A 17,118-nucleotide genomic window follows, 5' to 3' on the forward strand; every position below is an offset into this window, starting at 1 on the left:
ATTTATTTTGTCTTTGCCATGATGATAGTACACACTGTTTTACTAGTTACTTTGCAAGATACTAGTATTCAGCTTGAAGTAACATTTAAAGGCTTAACTAAGGTAATTAGGCAAGTTAGGTCAGTTAGGTAAGGTAACTAGTTTGTTCATTTATTCATTAATTTTCCTTCGGCTTAGTCCCTTATTCATCAGGGGTCGCCACAGCGGAATGAACTGCCAACTATTCCAATAGTATCTGGATGCAGCCTTGATGATGCAAGCTGAGATTGCATCACTCAGCGATGCAACGTCAGACTCAATGGAGCGAGTGACGTCACTGTGATGGGTAGGGTTAGGGGTGGGGTTAGGTGAGCGCATTAAAAATCATTGGATGCAGCTCAGATTGCACTGCACCGAGTCTGCAGCCAGACCCCTCTCAACTCTTCTGGCATATGTTTGATGCAGCTGATGCCCTTCTAGCCGCAACCCAGTACTGGAAAACACCCTTTCATTCTCACACACACACACACACTACAGCCAATTTAGTTTATTCAATTCACCTAAAGTGCATGTGTTTGGACTGTGGGGGAAACCAGAGCACATGGAAGAAACCCACGCCAACACGAGGAGAACATGCAAACTCCAAACAGAAATGCCAATTGGCCCAGTCGAGACTCGAACCAGCGACCTTCTTGATGAGAGGCAACAGTGCTAACCAATGAGCCACTATGCCGGTTCAACAGTAGTAAAAAAAACTACGGCTTATAATATTGACACTAAAAATAGTTTGTAAAAAATATGGAAACGCTTTTATTTCCAACATACTAAATGAACCAGAAAGACTTTCTGTAGATGAAAAAATATAATTGTAAATGCTGTAAAATTTCACTGTTAAGGTATAAATGAAGCTAACATAAACTAATCTTATGGTATTGTTAGTTCACATTGCTAGTTTTGTGGCTAAAAGGCAAAAAGTAGTTTGTCCTTTTAATCTTTAATAGAAATCTGAAAATGCACTTCCTGTTATTTTTTTCAGTTAAAGGGTCACGAAACGCCAGAACACATTTTTTGAGATGTTGACAGTCATATATGTGTCTCAAGCTGCTTAAAACACCATTAGGACACATATATTTCACTAAAAAGTTTGAGCAAATTCATTCTTCCGCTTTGAAACGAATTTTCAAAGCTACGTCTTGACCATAAGATCCTTGTGTGTATTCCAGCATGGAGACTGGATGTCTGTACCAGCGAGTACAACGTGACGCATTTGAGTGAGCAGCATTAATACATGAGAAAGACTTGCTTTAAACCTATAAGCGCTCTATTGTGTATGCCAGGGGTGTCCAAACTCGCTCCTGGAGGGCCGGTGTCCTGCAGATTTTAGCTCCAACTTGATTCAACACACCTGCCAGGATGTTTCTAGAACGCCTAGTAAGAGCTTGATTAGCTAGGCCATCTGTGTGTGATTGGGGTTGAAACTAAACTTTGCAGGAGACCGGCCCTCCAGGACTGAGTCTGGACATCCCTGGTGTGCGCAGTGCAACTTTAATATGCATGATAGCTTCGAAAACGACAGAGAGAGGATACACTGTGTTGAAAAAAACAAGAGGAAGAAGAAGAATTGTTTGGAGACATGGTTCAGTGTTGTGTTTATAAATGTGCTGCAATAAAGGTTTTGTTTTCATTTCCCTGCTATGAGAGCGCAGCTGGACTCAAGTGTGGATTACAGTGTACGCGATTTTTTTACATGAGAGCTTTAATGCATCTGGAAATGGTAAAATCCAGATTTGTTGCTCATCTCCTTTTAAAAAAAACGCAGTTCCAGTTGGTGTTGATTGTCCTGTCTCTACAGATTTGGTAAGCGATCAGTGGTCTTTGTTTGTTTATTCAGATGGCAAAGTTGGTTAGTATCATCAGCAGAACTCTTTCAGTGTTTAAAAGACATACCGTAGTCAAAATTATATAGTTACTAAGTTTACAGTACGTTAAGTGTACAGTACGCAACGTTACAGTACATTAGGTTTTTTTCCTCAATTCATTGTGCGGTATCAACCATTCCATTAAAACAACATTCTTCCAGCAGTTCCTCGTATGCAATATCTCGTTTTTCACGGGGGGCATGCATAACATGTTCCTGAATAAAAGTGAAAGTGCCAAACAGCAGTTAAAGTAAACAAATTAAGAACTTGTCAAATAATTCTTTTACTGATGTCCATGTAAACGCAGTCAACTTCTCCCCTGCATCTGTGTTGTTTTACCTCTGTGAAATTCTGCACATGCTCGAACTGAAAACTCCAATTTTTATACTTTCCCTCCCCAACACTCTAAACTAAACAGAACTTTGAACAGAATGTGAATTGGAGGTGCTCCTATCGGAGGTAGACCGAAGAAAAACGGTGTTATTTGCAAGTTTGTCTTTGGAATGAGCTAGTTGAGTGATTTCCGCTTGTTTGATCGGCAGAGACAACAAAGCTAAAGAGGGAGGACATCAACAGTGTGAGTGGCGTAGCTCGTACCACACATGGCAACATGTTTTGACCCTGTCATTCAAGAACGCGGTTCGAATCCAGCGTCTGATGAACTCATTCTTCTTTTTCCCCCACTACGTATCAGATTTTGCCTACTCTACATCATGAGGAAGACAAGTAGGAATCATTAATAAGTGTGTGTATTATGTTAAGCGCATTTGAGCATCACGTATTATTTGCACATTTATTGAATGGAAATTTTTCTGGTTCACATATGCAAATTCGTCTTCAGATGGCGCCTTTATAGCAATGTGAGTGCAGTTGATCGCTCTAATTACCTTGGGAAGACAGGCGACCGCTGCAAATTGTGCTTTAATGTTTGGCTGGTCAACTGTATGGTATGGAAACCTTATATACCTGCTAGACATGCGGATGATCTCGTCCCATACAGCTGTCAGCTGCCATTGCACGGCTCAAAAATACTTTGTAGTTATTTAACACAATTGCCTCTAGAAGTCGCCAATGGAAATAAAACAAACACGCACAAGAACTGTGCGTACGCCTGCCATGAAGTTGGCGTGGAACAACGCACATTCTCACGTTCATTTAATCGTTAGTAAATCCAAACGTGAGCGATTCTGAGCGTGAAACCTGGTGCACGCAAAGTTTTTGTGCGTACGCAGCGTTGATACATGAGGCCCCTGGACTCACTCACTTTCCTGGCTTTTTAGAGGTGCTTAAATTCTCAGATTACGTCTGTCTGAGGTAAGGGGTGTGGCTAACATACTTAGCCACCCTCCTCCAGCTGTCACAACAAACAGAAATGGTGACTAGGAGGTGTCTGTTAGGTTGTAATAACTCTCCCCAAACTCTTTTCCTGATCTTTTTTAAATGAAATGCCTTCTTTACTACATCCAATCAGCTAGCATTAGAAAAAAACAATCTACGCCCACTGTTTTCTCATTTAATATTCCGTTTTTTATCAGAACTGCATCACAATACAAAAAAAAAAAATAAAATAAAATAAAATAAAACAACTTTCGGTTATTTTGGACTTTAAACATCACCTGTATTGTGTATATTTACCTTTATCGTCTTCATATTCAGATACACTTCCATTAACCGGGCCATTCTTTTGGCCATCAGAATTGGTCGCCTCATTCAAGGGGTTTTCTCCAGTCCCTTCAGGGCTTGGGCTTGTCTCATTGCTCACTGTTGCCCTCATGGACTGACGTGATCTGAAAGGAGTCTTTTTGATCCTCACCGGTCGAGAAAGCTGCACTACACTGTGCTCACAGTCCTGGAGCAAAACCAGACACAAAACTGAGTCTTTTTATTCAACCTTGGCTGTTTCCAGACTGTGGCCTTAAGGAAATGCATATATCACAGTCAAGAAATTGTAGCAAGGTCATAAAAAAAACATGAAGCTAAATTAGTGCTCTCAATAAACACATTTACATGCTTTTTCATGTCCTGGTTTTACATATTTCAATTCAGTTTTATAGACTATAGGATTTATTGAATCCACTGTTATAATATTTTGCTTGTTTGTTTAAAATGGTCTATTTTAGTCAGTACTTTAAAACTGTGATATGTCATGTTTTTATAAATGTAAATATCGTTAAATTTTTAAGTTTAGTTTTAGTTATTTAACACAAATACAATTGCACAATTTTAGTACTACATAAACACACATATAGTCATGCCAACTACCTGTAACTGATATATTTTTGAATATGTATTGGATCTCAATAAATAGTAAACAAATAAAAAATAATACAATAATGATAATAACTGACAATCAGCAATGGATGAAGTTTAATTTGACTATAACTTTTAAAATAAATCTTTAAAATAATATATTTACTTATTTATATTAATATAAATCCACCATAATATTCATTCATTCATTTTCCTTCAGATTTGTCCCTTTATTCATCAGAGGTCATCACAGCGGAATGAACTGCCAACTTATCCAGCATATGTTTTACACTGCGGATGCCCTTCCAGCTGCAACCCAGTACTGAGAAACAGCCAACCACACTCAAACTCACACACACACACACTACAGCCAATTTAGTTTATTCAATCCCCCTATAGGGGTGGAGCAGTGGGTAGCGGATTAGTTGGCATTTCTGTGTGGAGTTTGCATATTATTCTCGTGTTTACGTGGGTTTACTCCGAGTGCTCCGGTTTCCCCCACAGTTTAAAAACATGTGGTATAGATAAATTGGGTAAGCTAAATTGTCAATAGTGTATGTGTGTAAATGAGTGTGTATGGGTGTGTGATGGGTTGAAGCTGGATCCGCTGCGTAAAACACATGCTGGATAAGTTGGCGGTTCATTCCAAAGTGGCGACCCCAGATTAATAAAGGGACTAAGCTGAAAATAAATGAATGAATGATGCTGCTGGTGATAATTTGACTAAAATGAAAATATAATTAATTTCAAATACAAGTAATTAAACCGTTATAGTTTTTATTACATTTATTTTTATTATTTTTATTTTTTACATTTGAAATTTGGTTCAAGTAATTTAGTCGTTTCAGAATTTTTTTAATTAATTTTAGCAATTATTAGATTCCCTGCAGAACTACAATGAAACTTCTAAAACATTTGCATTTAAAATGAATACTGATAACAGTTTTACCTTCTATAAATAAATTCAAATAAAAAAAGTCAGTGGATTGTTGGACAGAAATTGTAAAACGCACCTTTTCTTTCCATTTTGTGATGCTGTCGCTGAATCGATGTCTTGATTTGGGTTTCCCTTCAATCTCTGCCAGACTGTGAGTCAGTTTGCAGTGCGTTGCCTCTAAAAGGTCTAGTTTGAGGATGGCCTGTCGAGATGAATCAGACAATAGTTTAATAAACCAAATATTAAAAGTTACTGTATATAATATTGTACACTTTGAAATTGGACAGAAATACCTAGTGGTTGAACTAGATATTGCAGTCCAAATTCAAAATATTAGACTGTGTTTGATCAACTGGCCCCTCCTACGATGACTTGACTCACAAGCAGGTTGCCAGATTGACGACATTAACAGGAGTGAGCATGCCTAACAATCAAGCATTACACTAAGCTGCTCAGCTAACATTTATGTTTGTACTATTTATATTATTTACTAATTAAAAAAACAGCTTATGTGGATTTTTATAGCACTGTATCTGCATTTTTGGCCATACCCGCATACATCGATGCAGCCTTCATAACTGAAGAAAAAAACGGTTTGTTTACTATCAAGGCAACCCAAGGTGCTGAAATATAATTGGGTAAACTGGCAGTGGGCTGGTTATAGATTCCAAAACTGAGACAGACATACTGACCCGTGATACACGTTTTCCAAGGAGAATAACTGACTTTAAGCAATGTTTAACAGATAATCAAGTACGTTCACTTGTTTGGTAAATATCTGCAAACGTAGCATGCTATTATTATGCATTAAAAGAGTCAAAAACGTACATACTGCACCTTTAAATAGTCAAAAAGTCTCAATGAAAATGTAATTTAGATGTTACATGTTTGTTATTACATGTAAGAGTGTCTCACCTCCTCCAGTAACTGCTCGGTTTCCTCCAGGTTTTTCTGGTTTGAGAAGTTTGGTTGCTCTGTATAGACTTTCACCATCTTCTCTAAACCTGAAAACCAGATTTATGTGTCAGTGCTGAGCTAAAGGCGTACATTATAACAGCACAGGAACACCTAATAAGATCTCTGAGGAATAAAATGTTCTTTTAAAGGGGGCATTTCACACAAAATTTAGCTTTCCATAAAATCACCAGCAGTTTCCCACTTCTCTCGTTGCGCCTGACCAGACAGACAAGAGACAAGTTATGTTTAAATTATATATACATATACAGTTGTACTTAAAAATGATTTCTTAATTGCTTGCATGTTTGTCACACATTAATGTTTCAAATCATTTAAGAAATTGAAATTTTAGTCATAGATAACACAAGTAAACACATCATGCAGTTCTGAAATGAAGGTTTTTATCATTAAGAGAAAACTAAATCTAAAAATATATGTAAAACAATGTGTGAAAGTGTTTGCCCCCTGTTAAAGCATAACGTAAATCTGCTTCTTCTTCTTCGTCTTCTTCAATTTAATGGCGGTTGACAAACAACAAAATGGTGTATTTCCGCCACCAACTGGTATAGAGTGTGGATCATTATGATTTAGCCCTCACTTCCACTTTCTTTAATTAAATCCTCCCCCATAAATGCGAATTTTTAAGATATTTTGATAAAAAGGTAAAACATTTATTTCCTGAATTATTTTGTAGGATGTCATCTAATTTGAATTGAACTTTTATTTCATCTAAATTCTTACTAAGTTCTCTCCTTTCATCTTCATATTTCTTGCAGTGTAATATCACATGTTACTGTCTCCTCTTGTCCACAAAACTCACATTGTCCTGTGCCATGTTTCCCCATTTTAAAAAGTGTACTATTTAATTTTGTGTGTCCAAATCTCATCCTGGATATTATCTCCTCTCTCCTGTTTTTTCCGACACTTCTCATTTCTCCTACTTTCTTTTGAATTTTATAAAAACACCGGCCTTTATTTTCATTGTCCCATTGTCTTTGCCACCTTTCCTTCATTCTTTTCTTAATAATACTCTTCAGTTTTACTTATACTTACATTTAGACTGATGTCATTATTTTTGACAGCTTGTTTTGCTTCCTTATCTGCAATTTCATTTCTTTGAATACCAATATGAGCAGAAACCCATAAAAAATATTACTGTTAGACCCATCATTTGAATTCTGTACAAGGTTTGCATTATTTCTAATTAAATGTCTGGTCTACTTTCTGAATTACTATATTGTAAGCTTGTAAGTGAAGAACTCGAGTCTGAACAGATAACTGATTTTAAAGGTCTTATCTCCTCTACCCATTGACATGCTAATAAAAGTGCTATCATTTCTCCTGTATATACAGATACTTCGTCACTAATCCTTTTTCCTACTGATATTTGAAATTCAGGAACTGTAAAAGCCACACCTACTCGATTTAAACTCTTAGAGGCATCTTTATATATTTTAACATGACTGTAAAATTCATTAATATATTTTTGTACATAAAATAAATTACACTCCTCATCCTTTTCTCTCTTTTCTTATATTGTAAAATCTACCGATGCGTCTGGTAGTATGTAAATCTGCTTTCACACCTGAGTTCAATTTATTTAGCCACACCCAGGCCTAATCACTGCCACACCTGTTCGCAATCAAGAAATCACTTAAATAGGACCTGACAAAGTGAAGTAGATCATTAAAGGGAATGAAACAGCTGATATACTGGCGAAGGAGGCAATAAGGCAGGAAAATGTTATGGAAATACCATTCAGTAAAAAAAGATGAAAGCAATAATTAAAGAGAAAATCAATATTAAATGGCAAAATAAATGGGACAATGTAAATACTGGGACACATCGTTTTAACATTCAAAAGAAAGTAGGCAGGATGAAGAGGAGAAGAAGTATGTTGGAAGACAATGTAATATCTAGATTAAGACTAGGGCACACTAAATTAAATAAAACATTGCATATCATTGGAAAGCATCCTACTGGGTTATGCGAATATTGTCTAGTGAAAGAATCAGTTGATCATATAATAAGTCATTGTCAGAAATATAAAGAAAGGGAAGTATTCAAGAAAATACAGCAGGGTACAATAGAAACAAATCAAATGCTTAGCCAAACAGAGTACTAAAGTTATTTAATTTCATTTTTAAGGCAAACTGGGCTAATATATAGAATATAACATATACTATGAGCTTCATAATCATTCTGGTTCACACTCCAGTATAGTAGGTGGCGGTAATGCACCTTAAAGTTGGATGCCACCTGCCATAAAACAACACGAAGAAGAAGAAGTAGAAGAGCAAAAGATCATCAAAAGCTAGACATCATGTTGAGATCCAAAGACAATAAAAACAAACGAGAAAGAAAATAATTGAGATCTACCAGTCTAAAAAAGGTTATAAAGCCATTTCTAAAGCTTTGAGACTACAGCAAATCACCCAATATCTACAAATGGCAAGACCATGGAACAGTGGAGAATGTTCTGAGGAGTTGCCGGCCAAAATTATCTGTTTTGCAAGTCTCAGAGCAACACTGCAATGTTTGGATGCTGAATGAATCAAGTAAGCCAAATATACTGTTATCATTCATTAAGAGTTGTTTGCTTCATTTTGTAACGAACAAGTATTACATGCTTTAATAATTATCATTGGTTCCTTGTGGTGTGATAAACTGGATATAATGTCAGTAAGAGCCACTAGGCTCTGCTAGAGGGGATTGATAACCGGATATATTCCAGGCCACCATAGAGCAAGTGAGTTGCATTTGATAGAGGGCATGTGAACTGATGCCACCAACCCACTCTGGTTCTGGTATTTTGAGAACTTTATTGTTGCTTCTTAAATGTGAGTATTGACTGAGTGTTTAAGCTTGAATGTATTTTCAATATTAAGTTAAGATTTGCTTTTAGTTTATTTCTTATGTAGACAGGACCTGTTGTACTGGAGGTTTCAATGATTGATGATTGTTTGATGCATACTTTAAATGGACAACACTGATTGTTGATTTGGGTTTCAAGGAACAACGTTCATCATTGTGTTTTCTAGAAAGGGTGGAACATTGGCGTTTGAACTATCAGAGTATTCCTCGACACGGTCGGTGACTCTTTATTCTACATTTCTCTATGATTATTTCCAGAGGGAGGATATGTGGATATCATTGCATCACATTCTAAAGTATATATTAACCTCATTATCTATATAATTTAAACTGACTGTTTATGTTCAAAGACTGCGCAATTGTGTATATATTAATTGCAGGGTGCGAATTATACTTTGACTATCGAGGGGGTCAAGTTTTTTCCGGTTATGCTCGGTAATATACCTTAGCGAACCAAAGTTACATATTTTATTTAATTTATTCATTAAACTTTTGTTTTAAAGGATATTGAGTGGTTCTCAATGACATTTGTGATTATTAATTAAATGGTTTGCATTCCTGCATCTATTAATGAATGACCATGAAAGACTGCACATATTTTTTGTTTTGCTGTTTAACTTCCATGTGCGAGCAAGTGTATAATAAAATATGCATCTAGTTTTATGGACACCTACAGTACAAATGCCTATAATACAAGAAACATGCTTTGTGAGCACTTATACTGTCTGTTAGTGCTCCAGATTTGCTGCTTTCAAGCTGCTAAATAAATATTTTTGGTGCAAACATGCATTCACAATGGTATGGACCATTATAGGGGTGCTCAGAGAAAACGATTTCTTAAATATTAAAGGACAGACCCCCATACGTCTTGATTTGATGCTCTTCATGGGGGATCAAGCGTTAATTAGGGTGTCAGACCCCCCCCCTGTAATTTGCACACTGATTAATTGTCTTTGTTTGTGTGGTATATACTTCCACGTGGAGAAATTAAAATAAATAAGAAAATATCAGGCTTGTGAAGTTTAATTTCAGTTCAATGGAAATTCGGTGAATCCCGCATTTGGAACAAATCACTTGAATGAAAGATTCAGTAGCACTAAAGCAAAATCTTCTGGATCAAACCTTCTCTGTCTGTTTTAGATTTGGTGATCCAGTCCTCCAGACGCTGAAGTTTAGTCCTGATGGCGTCCTTTCTCCTGTCTTTTCCCATCATTGTCTTTCCCTCCTCCTCCTGCACACACACACACGCACAAACATGAGTCCATTTAATTTCAGTTTCTGTATACATGAATTTGTGCCGGAAAGTCAGTCTTACAAAGTAGTCAGCCATGAGAAATTCAGCTTTGTTTTCGTCCGCTGTTGTGGCGACGTCCTCAACCAGAGACTGAATGTCTTTCTCCACATCCACCCTCCGCACAGCCTGATCAATCTGCTTGTGGCTCTGACAGCAAAAACATCCAGCTCATGCAAATCAGACACAAAAACTAATCCCAAAGGCAGTTTATTCATTAGGTAAATACGCAGATCAAGAGTCTAATGTGACAGTGTCTTAGTGTCAGCTCACTTTTTTTTATGCAATATTTACAATTTTATATATAAAACTTTTGTTTTCATATGCTAAGATATATTCTATTAAAATATTTAGATACAAAATAAATCATTTTTACTAGTTAGTTTTGCTACTAAACCCCATTAAATGTTCATTATTTGGTTTTCAATGTTTAATAAACTTTTTTTTTATCCCATTATGTTTTCTACTTAATTTTGTCTTTAGATTTTATGGCTAAAATAAAAAATTAATTATGGCTAAAAATCAATTAAAATAATAATAATTTAAAAAATGTTTATGATGTTACTGTTGAACAAAGTGTGAACAATTTTGAAGTCTTGAACATTACTGAATTGACCCTTCGCTAAGCCACACCCAAAAACTGCCACCCACCAATCATGGCTTAGCAACTGCAGCTACGCGCAGGGGCTCTGTTAAACTTTAGAGCGAGGGAAACAAGCCAAAGCATTGTGCATATTAATTGTGCAAATCTGATACCCGGTATCCTTAAAGTTTGGACGAGATGGTGGAAATTTTTCTCTTTTCAAAACCTAAAACCCAAGAGGAGAAATGCCAGCATGGATCAAGCTCTGTGAGGGGCGCTAAAGAAGCGGAGTTAAGTTGGTTTTGTTTTGATATTGCTGACACATTCAGTCATAGACCGACGACAAGAACTCGCACACCTCTTACCCTAAACAAATCTTAATTGTGTTTCATACAAAAATACAAAGCAGGTCATGTTTCACAGCTGTCTTTTTCTTTATTGCTCTATTATGAGCACTGCTCTGTTAAGCCCTCGCCATAGTCATACTAATAGCAGTCACATTTCCATCTGTTTCAAGCTGCGAATATTTGAAAATGCATATCAACAGAAAAAAACGAGATATGATTACATTCTGAGCACTTGTGATCATTATACTTCACCCGCAGATGTTTTTGAGTAATTTATAACCCTCATGTCCAAGTTAGAGCTACAATTCACTGATGTCTTCGTCAGTCTTTTGGAGATGTAGTCATTGGTGATTGACGTTATAGTAGGTTAGTGTCTGCTTTTATATTTGGTGTCTGATTAATATTTGCGTGTAGGGAAAATCTGTTTGTTTACTTCTGCTATTTATACTTTGGTTTGCAGTTCAATTGATTTTTTTTTATTCCACATAACTGCACATTAGAATAGAAACTGGATAAAGCGCACACAAACATACTGACAGATATAGTTACTTGCACATTGTTATGGGTCAATGGTGCTAATATTCAACACAAATCCATCAGTTTCCCCTTTCTGGCTGCTCTTTCTTTGAATGAATTATGGAGAAACACTGTCTGTGTGTTTCCTGGTCTGTTAGTAATGCTCCATTTCATTGCACAACAATTAATCTATTAGGCTTTTTGGCTAAATAAAGAGAAATCACGGTTTAGTTTGTTAATATTAGATTATTTTTAAATTTCACCTCTCCTGCTGTGCATGAACTGAGCTGTTGAATGGCCAGCTTATGAGGCAGCTAGGCTAAGCTAGCTTCAATTTTGGTTCTGTTATTTTCTAATCTGTTGTCTAAAGAAATAAAGAGAAATAAATAAAGAAATAAAGAGAAATCACGGTTTAATTTGTTAATATTAGATTATTTTTAAATTTCACCTCTCCTGCTGTGCATGAACTGAGCTGTTGAATGGCTAGCTTATGAGGCAGCTAGGCTAAGCTAGCTTCAATTTTGGTTTTGTTATTTTCTAATCTGTTGTCTATTATGTCATGAATATACTCCTGTAACGTATACTGCAGTCCTTTTTTGTCTGTCTTTCTCAGATATCTCACTTGTTTGCCAAAAATGGCTATTATACTTGGCGCAATAGCCTAGTGGTTGGCGCGCTGACATATGGTGCAAAAGCACGTCAGAACATCGCGAGTACGAATCCCGGCTCGAGGACATTTCCCTAACCTACCTCCTCTCTCTCTCTCTCCCACTTCGCTTCCTGTTTCAATTCTGTCCTGTCTAAAAAAGGCCAAAAATAAATATTTAAAAAAAAAAAGACTATAATATCCCTGACAATGTCTGACACTGGCGCATACATATTGTTATAGGCGTGCCAGGCACGAAAGCAGGCGTAGCAACAGTAACCAAGGAGGGTGGGGCTTAGCGAAGGGACAATTCATTATGCTTTATTTGTTGACATTTTGATAATTTTCATATAGATTTGCTTACATGAATGACGGTCTGTGAATAAACAGTCATGAAGAGACTGTACTTGTTCAGGGTGTTGGCCAGAGTCTCTATTCTTTGCTTCTCAAGCTCCTGAACGATCTGAAATACAGGCCAGAATAAGTCAAAACTCAATAACTTCCTGAAAGTATCAAATAACAATCTGAACCTGGTAGCATGTTTTGAGCGTGTTCTCCAGCTTCAGGCGGATGTGGTGACCCTCCATGTTAGTGTTGAAATATTCTTCATCCACTCTGACCTGAAGCTCTGCTGATTTACTCAATCTGTTGAACATCTAGAATAAAAAAGAAAGTCATCTGATGTCCAAAAACATAATGGTAACCCACTTTAGCTTAGTCACAAATACCTTCTGCTTTTCTTTCTCTGTACAGATTTGCTTGTTTTTCTCTACAAAGCTGAAGAGAGCTTCATGTTCTCTTGTCAACCCGATCAGCTTCTTTTTTAGCTGTAGAAAAACACATTTCTGCTCATTACTACTTCTTTTAATTAAAAAAATAATAATAAATTGTTTACACAAATTAATAAATACACAGTTGAGGTCAAAATTATTAGCCAGGGCTCAACAATAAGGACTGCCCGGTGGCCCGGGGCCAGCGTGAAATACGCTCCGGACAGTAGACAGGATTGTGACCGGCCAGTAACGATGAGCATGTAATTTTTTTTTCGTAACCTGGTAACAACCAGTACAGTGAAACGATGGCAACATGACAGCAACATCAAACTATTAGGCTAAAAGAAAACATCTGTTTCTAAAGTCTTGGAAGCAAACAATTACATGGGTACAAAATTAAGAATCTAAAGCAAACAAACAAACAAAAAAGTTGTCGTCAGTTTGGCAAGCCATTTTCATAACAATTATTTAGAATTGCAATAAAACACCAGCACATTTTCCATACTGCTCTTTCGTTTGCATAAAATCTTGCAATTAAATTTTGCTCATTATACATTTATTACATATTTTAAATGTTTAAATTCTAGATTCACTGATTTATTTATTTATTGCCACATTATTTAAAATATGTGGATAAGAAATAGCTATTAACTTTTTTTTTTTTTGGTCTGGCCAGTGAAAACTTTGGCAGGGCAAGAAAAAAATCTGGAATCCAATTGGCCCAGTAGAAAAAATCCTTAACGTTAAACCCTGTAAGCTCTCCTGTAATTTTTTTTTTCGTTTTCAAATATTTCCCAACTGACGTTTAACAGAGGGCGAGGCAGTGGCGCAGTAGGTAGTGCTATCGCTTCACAGCAAGAAGGTCGCTGGTTTGAATCTCGGCTCAGTTGGCATTTCTGTGTGGAGTTTGCATGTTCTCCCTGCCTTCGCGTGGGTTTCCTCCGGGTGCTCCGGTTTCCCCCACAGTCCAAAGACATGTGGTACAGGTACACATGAGTGTGTGTGTGTGAATGTGTATGTGGATGATTCCCAGAGATGGGTTGCGGCTGGAAGGGCATCCGCTGCGTAAAAACTTGCTGGATAAGTTGGCGGTTCATTCCGCTGTGGCGACCCCGGATTAATAAAGGGACTAAGCCGACAAGAAAATGAATGAATGATGTTTAACAGAGCAAGGAATTTTTCACAATATTTACTATAATAATTTTTCTTCTGGAGAAAGTCTTATTTGGTTTATTTTGGCTAGAATTAAAACCATTTTAATTTTACTAAAACCATTTTAAGGTTAATATTATTAGCTCTTTTAAGCTGTATTTTTTTCTACTGTCTATAGAACAAACCATCGCTATACAATGATTTGCCCAATTACCCTAACTTAGTCAAGCCTTTAATATCATGTATTGTCAACACTGTGTGGTGTTCAGCGGAAAATGGTTGACGTTGTCCAGATAATTAAGGATTATATTATTAATGTAAGAAACTATTAGTAGTTATATTTTTAGTTATATGCTGTACCTGACCAGCACAAGACCAGAAAGAACTAGTATAAACCAGCATACCATAATCAAAACATACTTTACCAGTAGGAATGCTCAAAATAATCGATTAATCGTTAACTGAAAGGGTGCGTTTGTAACTGATAAATGATTCAGTTAAACCAGTGGTTCTCAAACTGTGGTACGCGTACCACTAGTGGTACGCGGGCTTTCTCCTAGTGGTACGCGGAGGAATCGCCAAATAATGAAAGAAACAACACTTTTAATCCTTTGATGCGTAATATAACATCGATGTGATCAGCATTGGCTGTTTTGTGAAGCGTACGACCACAACGTTGTGCTTAGAATGTTTATTTTAGTGCATTGTGTCATAAGCTGCTGAAAATCAGTTTCCGAAGTTTAAGAATTGATTCTGAAGGGTGATTTGACTCACATGAAAAGTAGCCAATCACAGTCGACCTTTTCTAGTCGCGTGAAACGTAAGGGCGGGACAAAGGCTTTCTGTGTTGCAGAGACAGAGAAAACAACTTAAAAACAAAAGTTTTGTTGGAATAATGCTTCTCGGATGTTTTCACTATAGAGATATCTAGCAGAGTAATTAAACCGCGGACATATTTCCTGCCTATTTGATGATCTACAAACACGTTTCGCTCTCCGACAGCCAGTCGACTCGCCTCTGACCTGTCACTCCTCTAAATACATTCTGAATGGCGGCGCAGGAATGAAGGTATTGCGCAATTACTCATTTCTGCAAATGTGGCGAGTGCTTTATTTTAACACGAGAGAGCGCATTCATGTACGCAAATCGCTAAAACAGATATGCTAGCTCCTAAATAGGCTTTTTTTTTTTTCAAATGAACTGCAAGTCCTCTCACGATCGCCTGTGTACTCAGATTGAATACAATCGCGATCTCTCCACTATTAAAGTAGACATTATTTATCTTTATTCCTTGACTAAATTTAGTCAAAAGTATTCAAAGTTATCAAGTATTTAGAATTAGATTGATGCATGATCGATGACAATGCAAATTGTCTTCTTTTTCTTATTTGGCTGTATTGTGAAGTGAAACTTACTTTTAGCAAAGGTGGAACTTATTTCTTTACGACAAAAGAATTATGCTGGAATGTTTCTGGATGAGGTATTTGTGTGATTTATACATTTAGCTGTATTCTGATCTGTCTTAAAGCATTACAGGTCAAAACAATTCGTTGTTACTTATTGTTTATTTATCAAAATTAACAATAAGGCTCTTAAAGCACTGCTTTGATAAATGTAGTGTTGTCATATGTCAAATACCTCAAGTAAAATGAAGTCATTTGTTTTATTTTTTTACTGACAGTGTACTTGTATTTTTTTTGTATTTTAGATTAAGATCAAGTGTAAAATAAAATCTACATGTGATGTACAGCTATTTAAGAAACAAATTTGCCATATTGTAAAAAAAAAAATAGTGTAAAATATGTAAATAAAAGGCTAAATTAAAATATTTTTACCATATACTTTAGTTAAACCTTTCAAAGCTTGAAAATATTGTTTAAAAATGGGCAAAAGTGTCTCTATGGCCTTAACGATTATGTGGTAGTTTTGCCAGTGCTATTGAAAAAAGATTAATTGTCATGAAAGGAAAAATCGACCATACTTCCTTTGTTGGTGCAAATTCCTATACATGTAGCTTTGAGATTTAAGCAATTAAACCATTCAATCAGGTTTACACTTAAAAAAGTGATTTCATAATGAAAATCTGATTATTTTTTTTTCAAAAGTAACCAACTAGTACTTTTTAAAAGAGTACTTTGTACTTTTACCTAATATTAGTATTATTTACTAAAATTTGTGTTATTTTAGCAGCGTAATAGTATTTTTCCTTGAGTACAAAAAAGATTTCACAAGCATTAAGTGCAGGTTTATTATATTATTAATATATGATTAATAAATATTATTATTATTGTTATTATTAATGTTTTTTATGTGTATCTATTCCTATGTAATGTTTTATGGGTTGCAGAGAATATATTTCAGGTCTTCAATACATAGCATGTCAGTCTTTAAAAAAAAAAAAAATAGGTGCTGGAATTGATTTTCATTAGGCTGTCCCTGTATGAACCCTGTCATATGTACATTTAACATTTCAAGATTTGTCTAAAAGTGTATGAATATGACATATAGCCTATATTTATGAGGTCCAAGCATTTCTAGCTTTTGATGAATAGGCTATTATGAATACTTTAGATTTAAGTGCAGCAGTTTTCTTTTTACTTTTTAAGAACAGCGCCATTTTTATGAACCTTTAAAAGCACATTTTAACTAAAACGTTTTTTTTTTTTTTTTTACCTGCAAGCACAGTTAATGTTCAGACATTTAACATTTAACATTTAAAATGTTTGAAGTGACTGACAATAATACATATTCTTAACAATAGGAAGTAATCTGCATCGTTTTTAAACTGTGCACACCTGTAGCTGCTTAATTAGGCCCACAACGCTATTTTTAATACTGGTTAAAAAATAGCGTCGTAAGGTGGTACTTGGAGAGACAATTTTTTTCTAAGGTGG

The 17,118-nt window shown here is 35.9% G+C and overlaps 1 protein-coding gene and 1 long non-coding RNA gene across 3 annotated transcripts in view; one reads left to right on the top strand and one right to left on the bottom strand.

Moving 5' to 3' along the window:
- The window catches only part of LOC141374964 (uncharacterized), a 124,118-nt gene extending 120,669 nt beyond the window's left edge, over positions 1-3,449 (top strand). The window contains exon 3 of one of the 2 annotated variants that reach the window (XR_012385652.1): positions 1,732-3,449. This is a non-coding gene — a long non-coding RNA (uncharacterized lncRNA). Of the gene's footprint in view, positions 1-1,708 lie in introns of both variants that reach the window. The other variant, XR_012385653.1, reaches the window with a different exon arrangement.
- The window catches only part of nostrin (nitric oxide synthase trafficking), a 29,608-nt gene that overhangs the window by 1,679 nt on the left and 10,811 nt on the right, over positions 1-17,118 (bottom strand). The window contains 8 exon segments of the mRNA NM_001113604.1: positions 3,534-3,747; positions 5,162-5,287; positions 6,001-6,089; positions 10,039-10,147; positions 10,232-10,357; positions 12,664-12,762; positions 12,830-12,955; positions 13,028-13,126. Of these exon segments, the coding sequence (NP_001107076.1) occupies positions 3,534-3,747; positions 5,162-5,287; positions 6,001-6,089; positions 10,039-10,147; positions 10,232-10,357; positions 12,664-12,762; positions 12,830-12,955; positions 13,028-13,126 (988 nt within the window).

Source organism: Danio rerio, chromosome 9 (assembly GCF_049306965.1).
Source record: "Danio rerio strain Tuebingen ecotype United States chromosome 9, GRCz12tu, whole genome shotgun sequence".
In the NCBI taxonomy this organism is placed as follows: domain Eukaryota; kingdom Metazoa; phylum Chordata; class Actinopteri; order Cypriniformes; family Danionidae; genus Danio; species Danio rerio.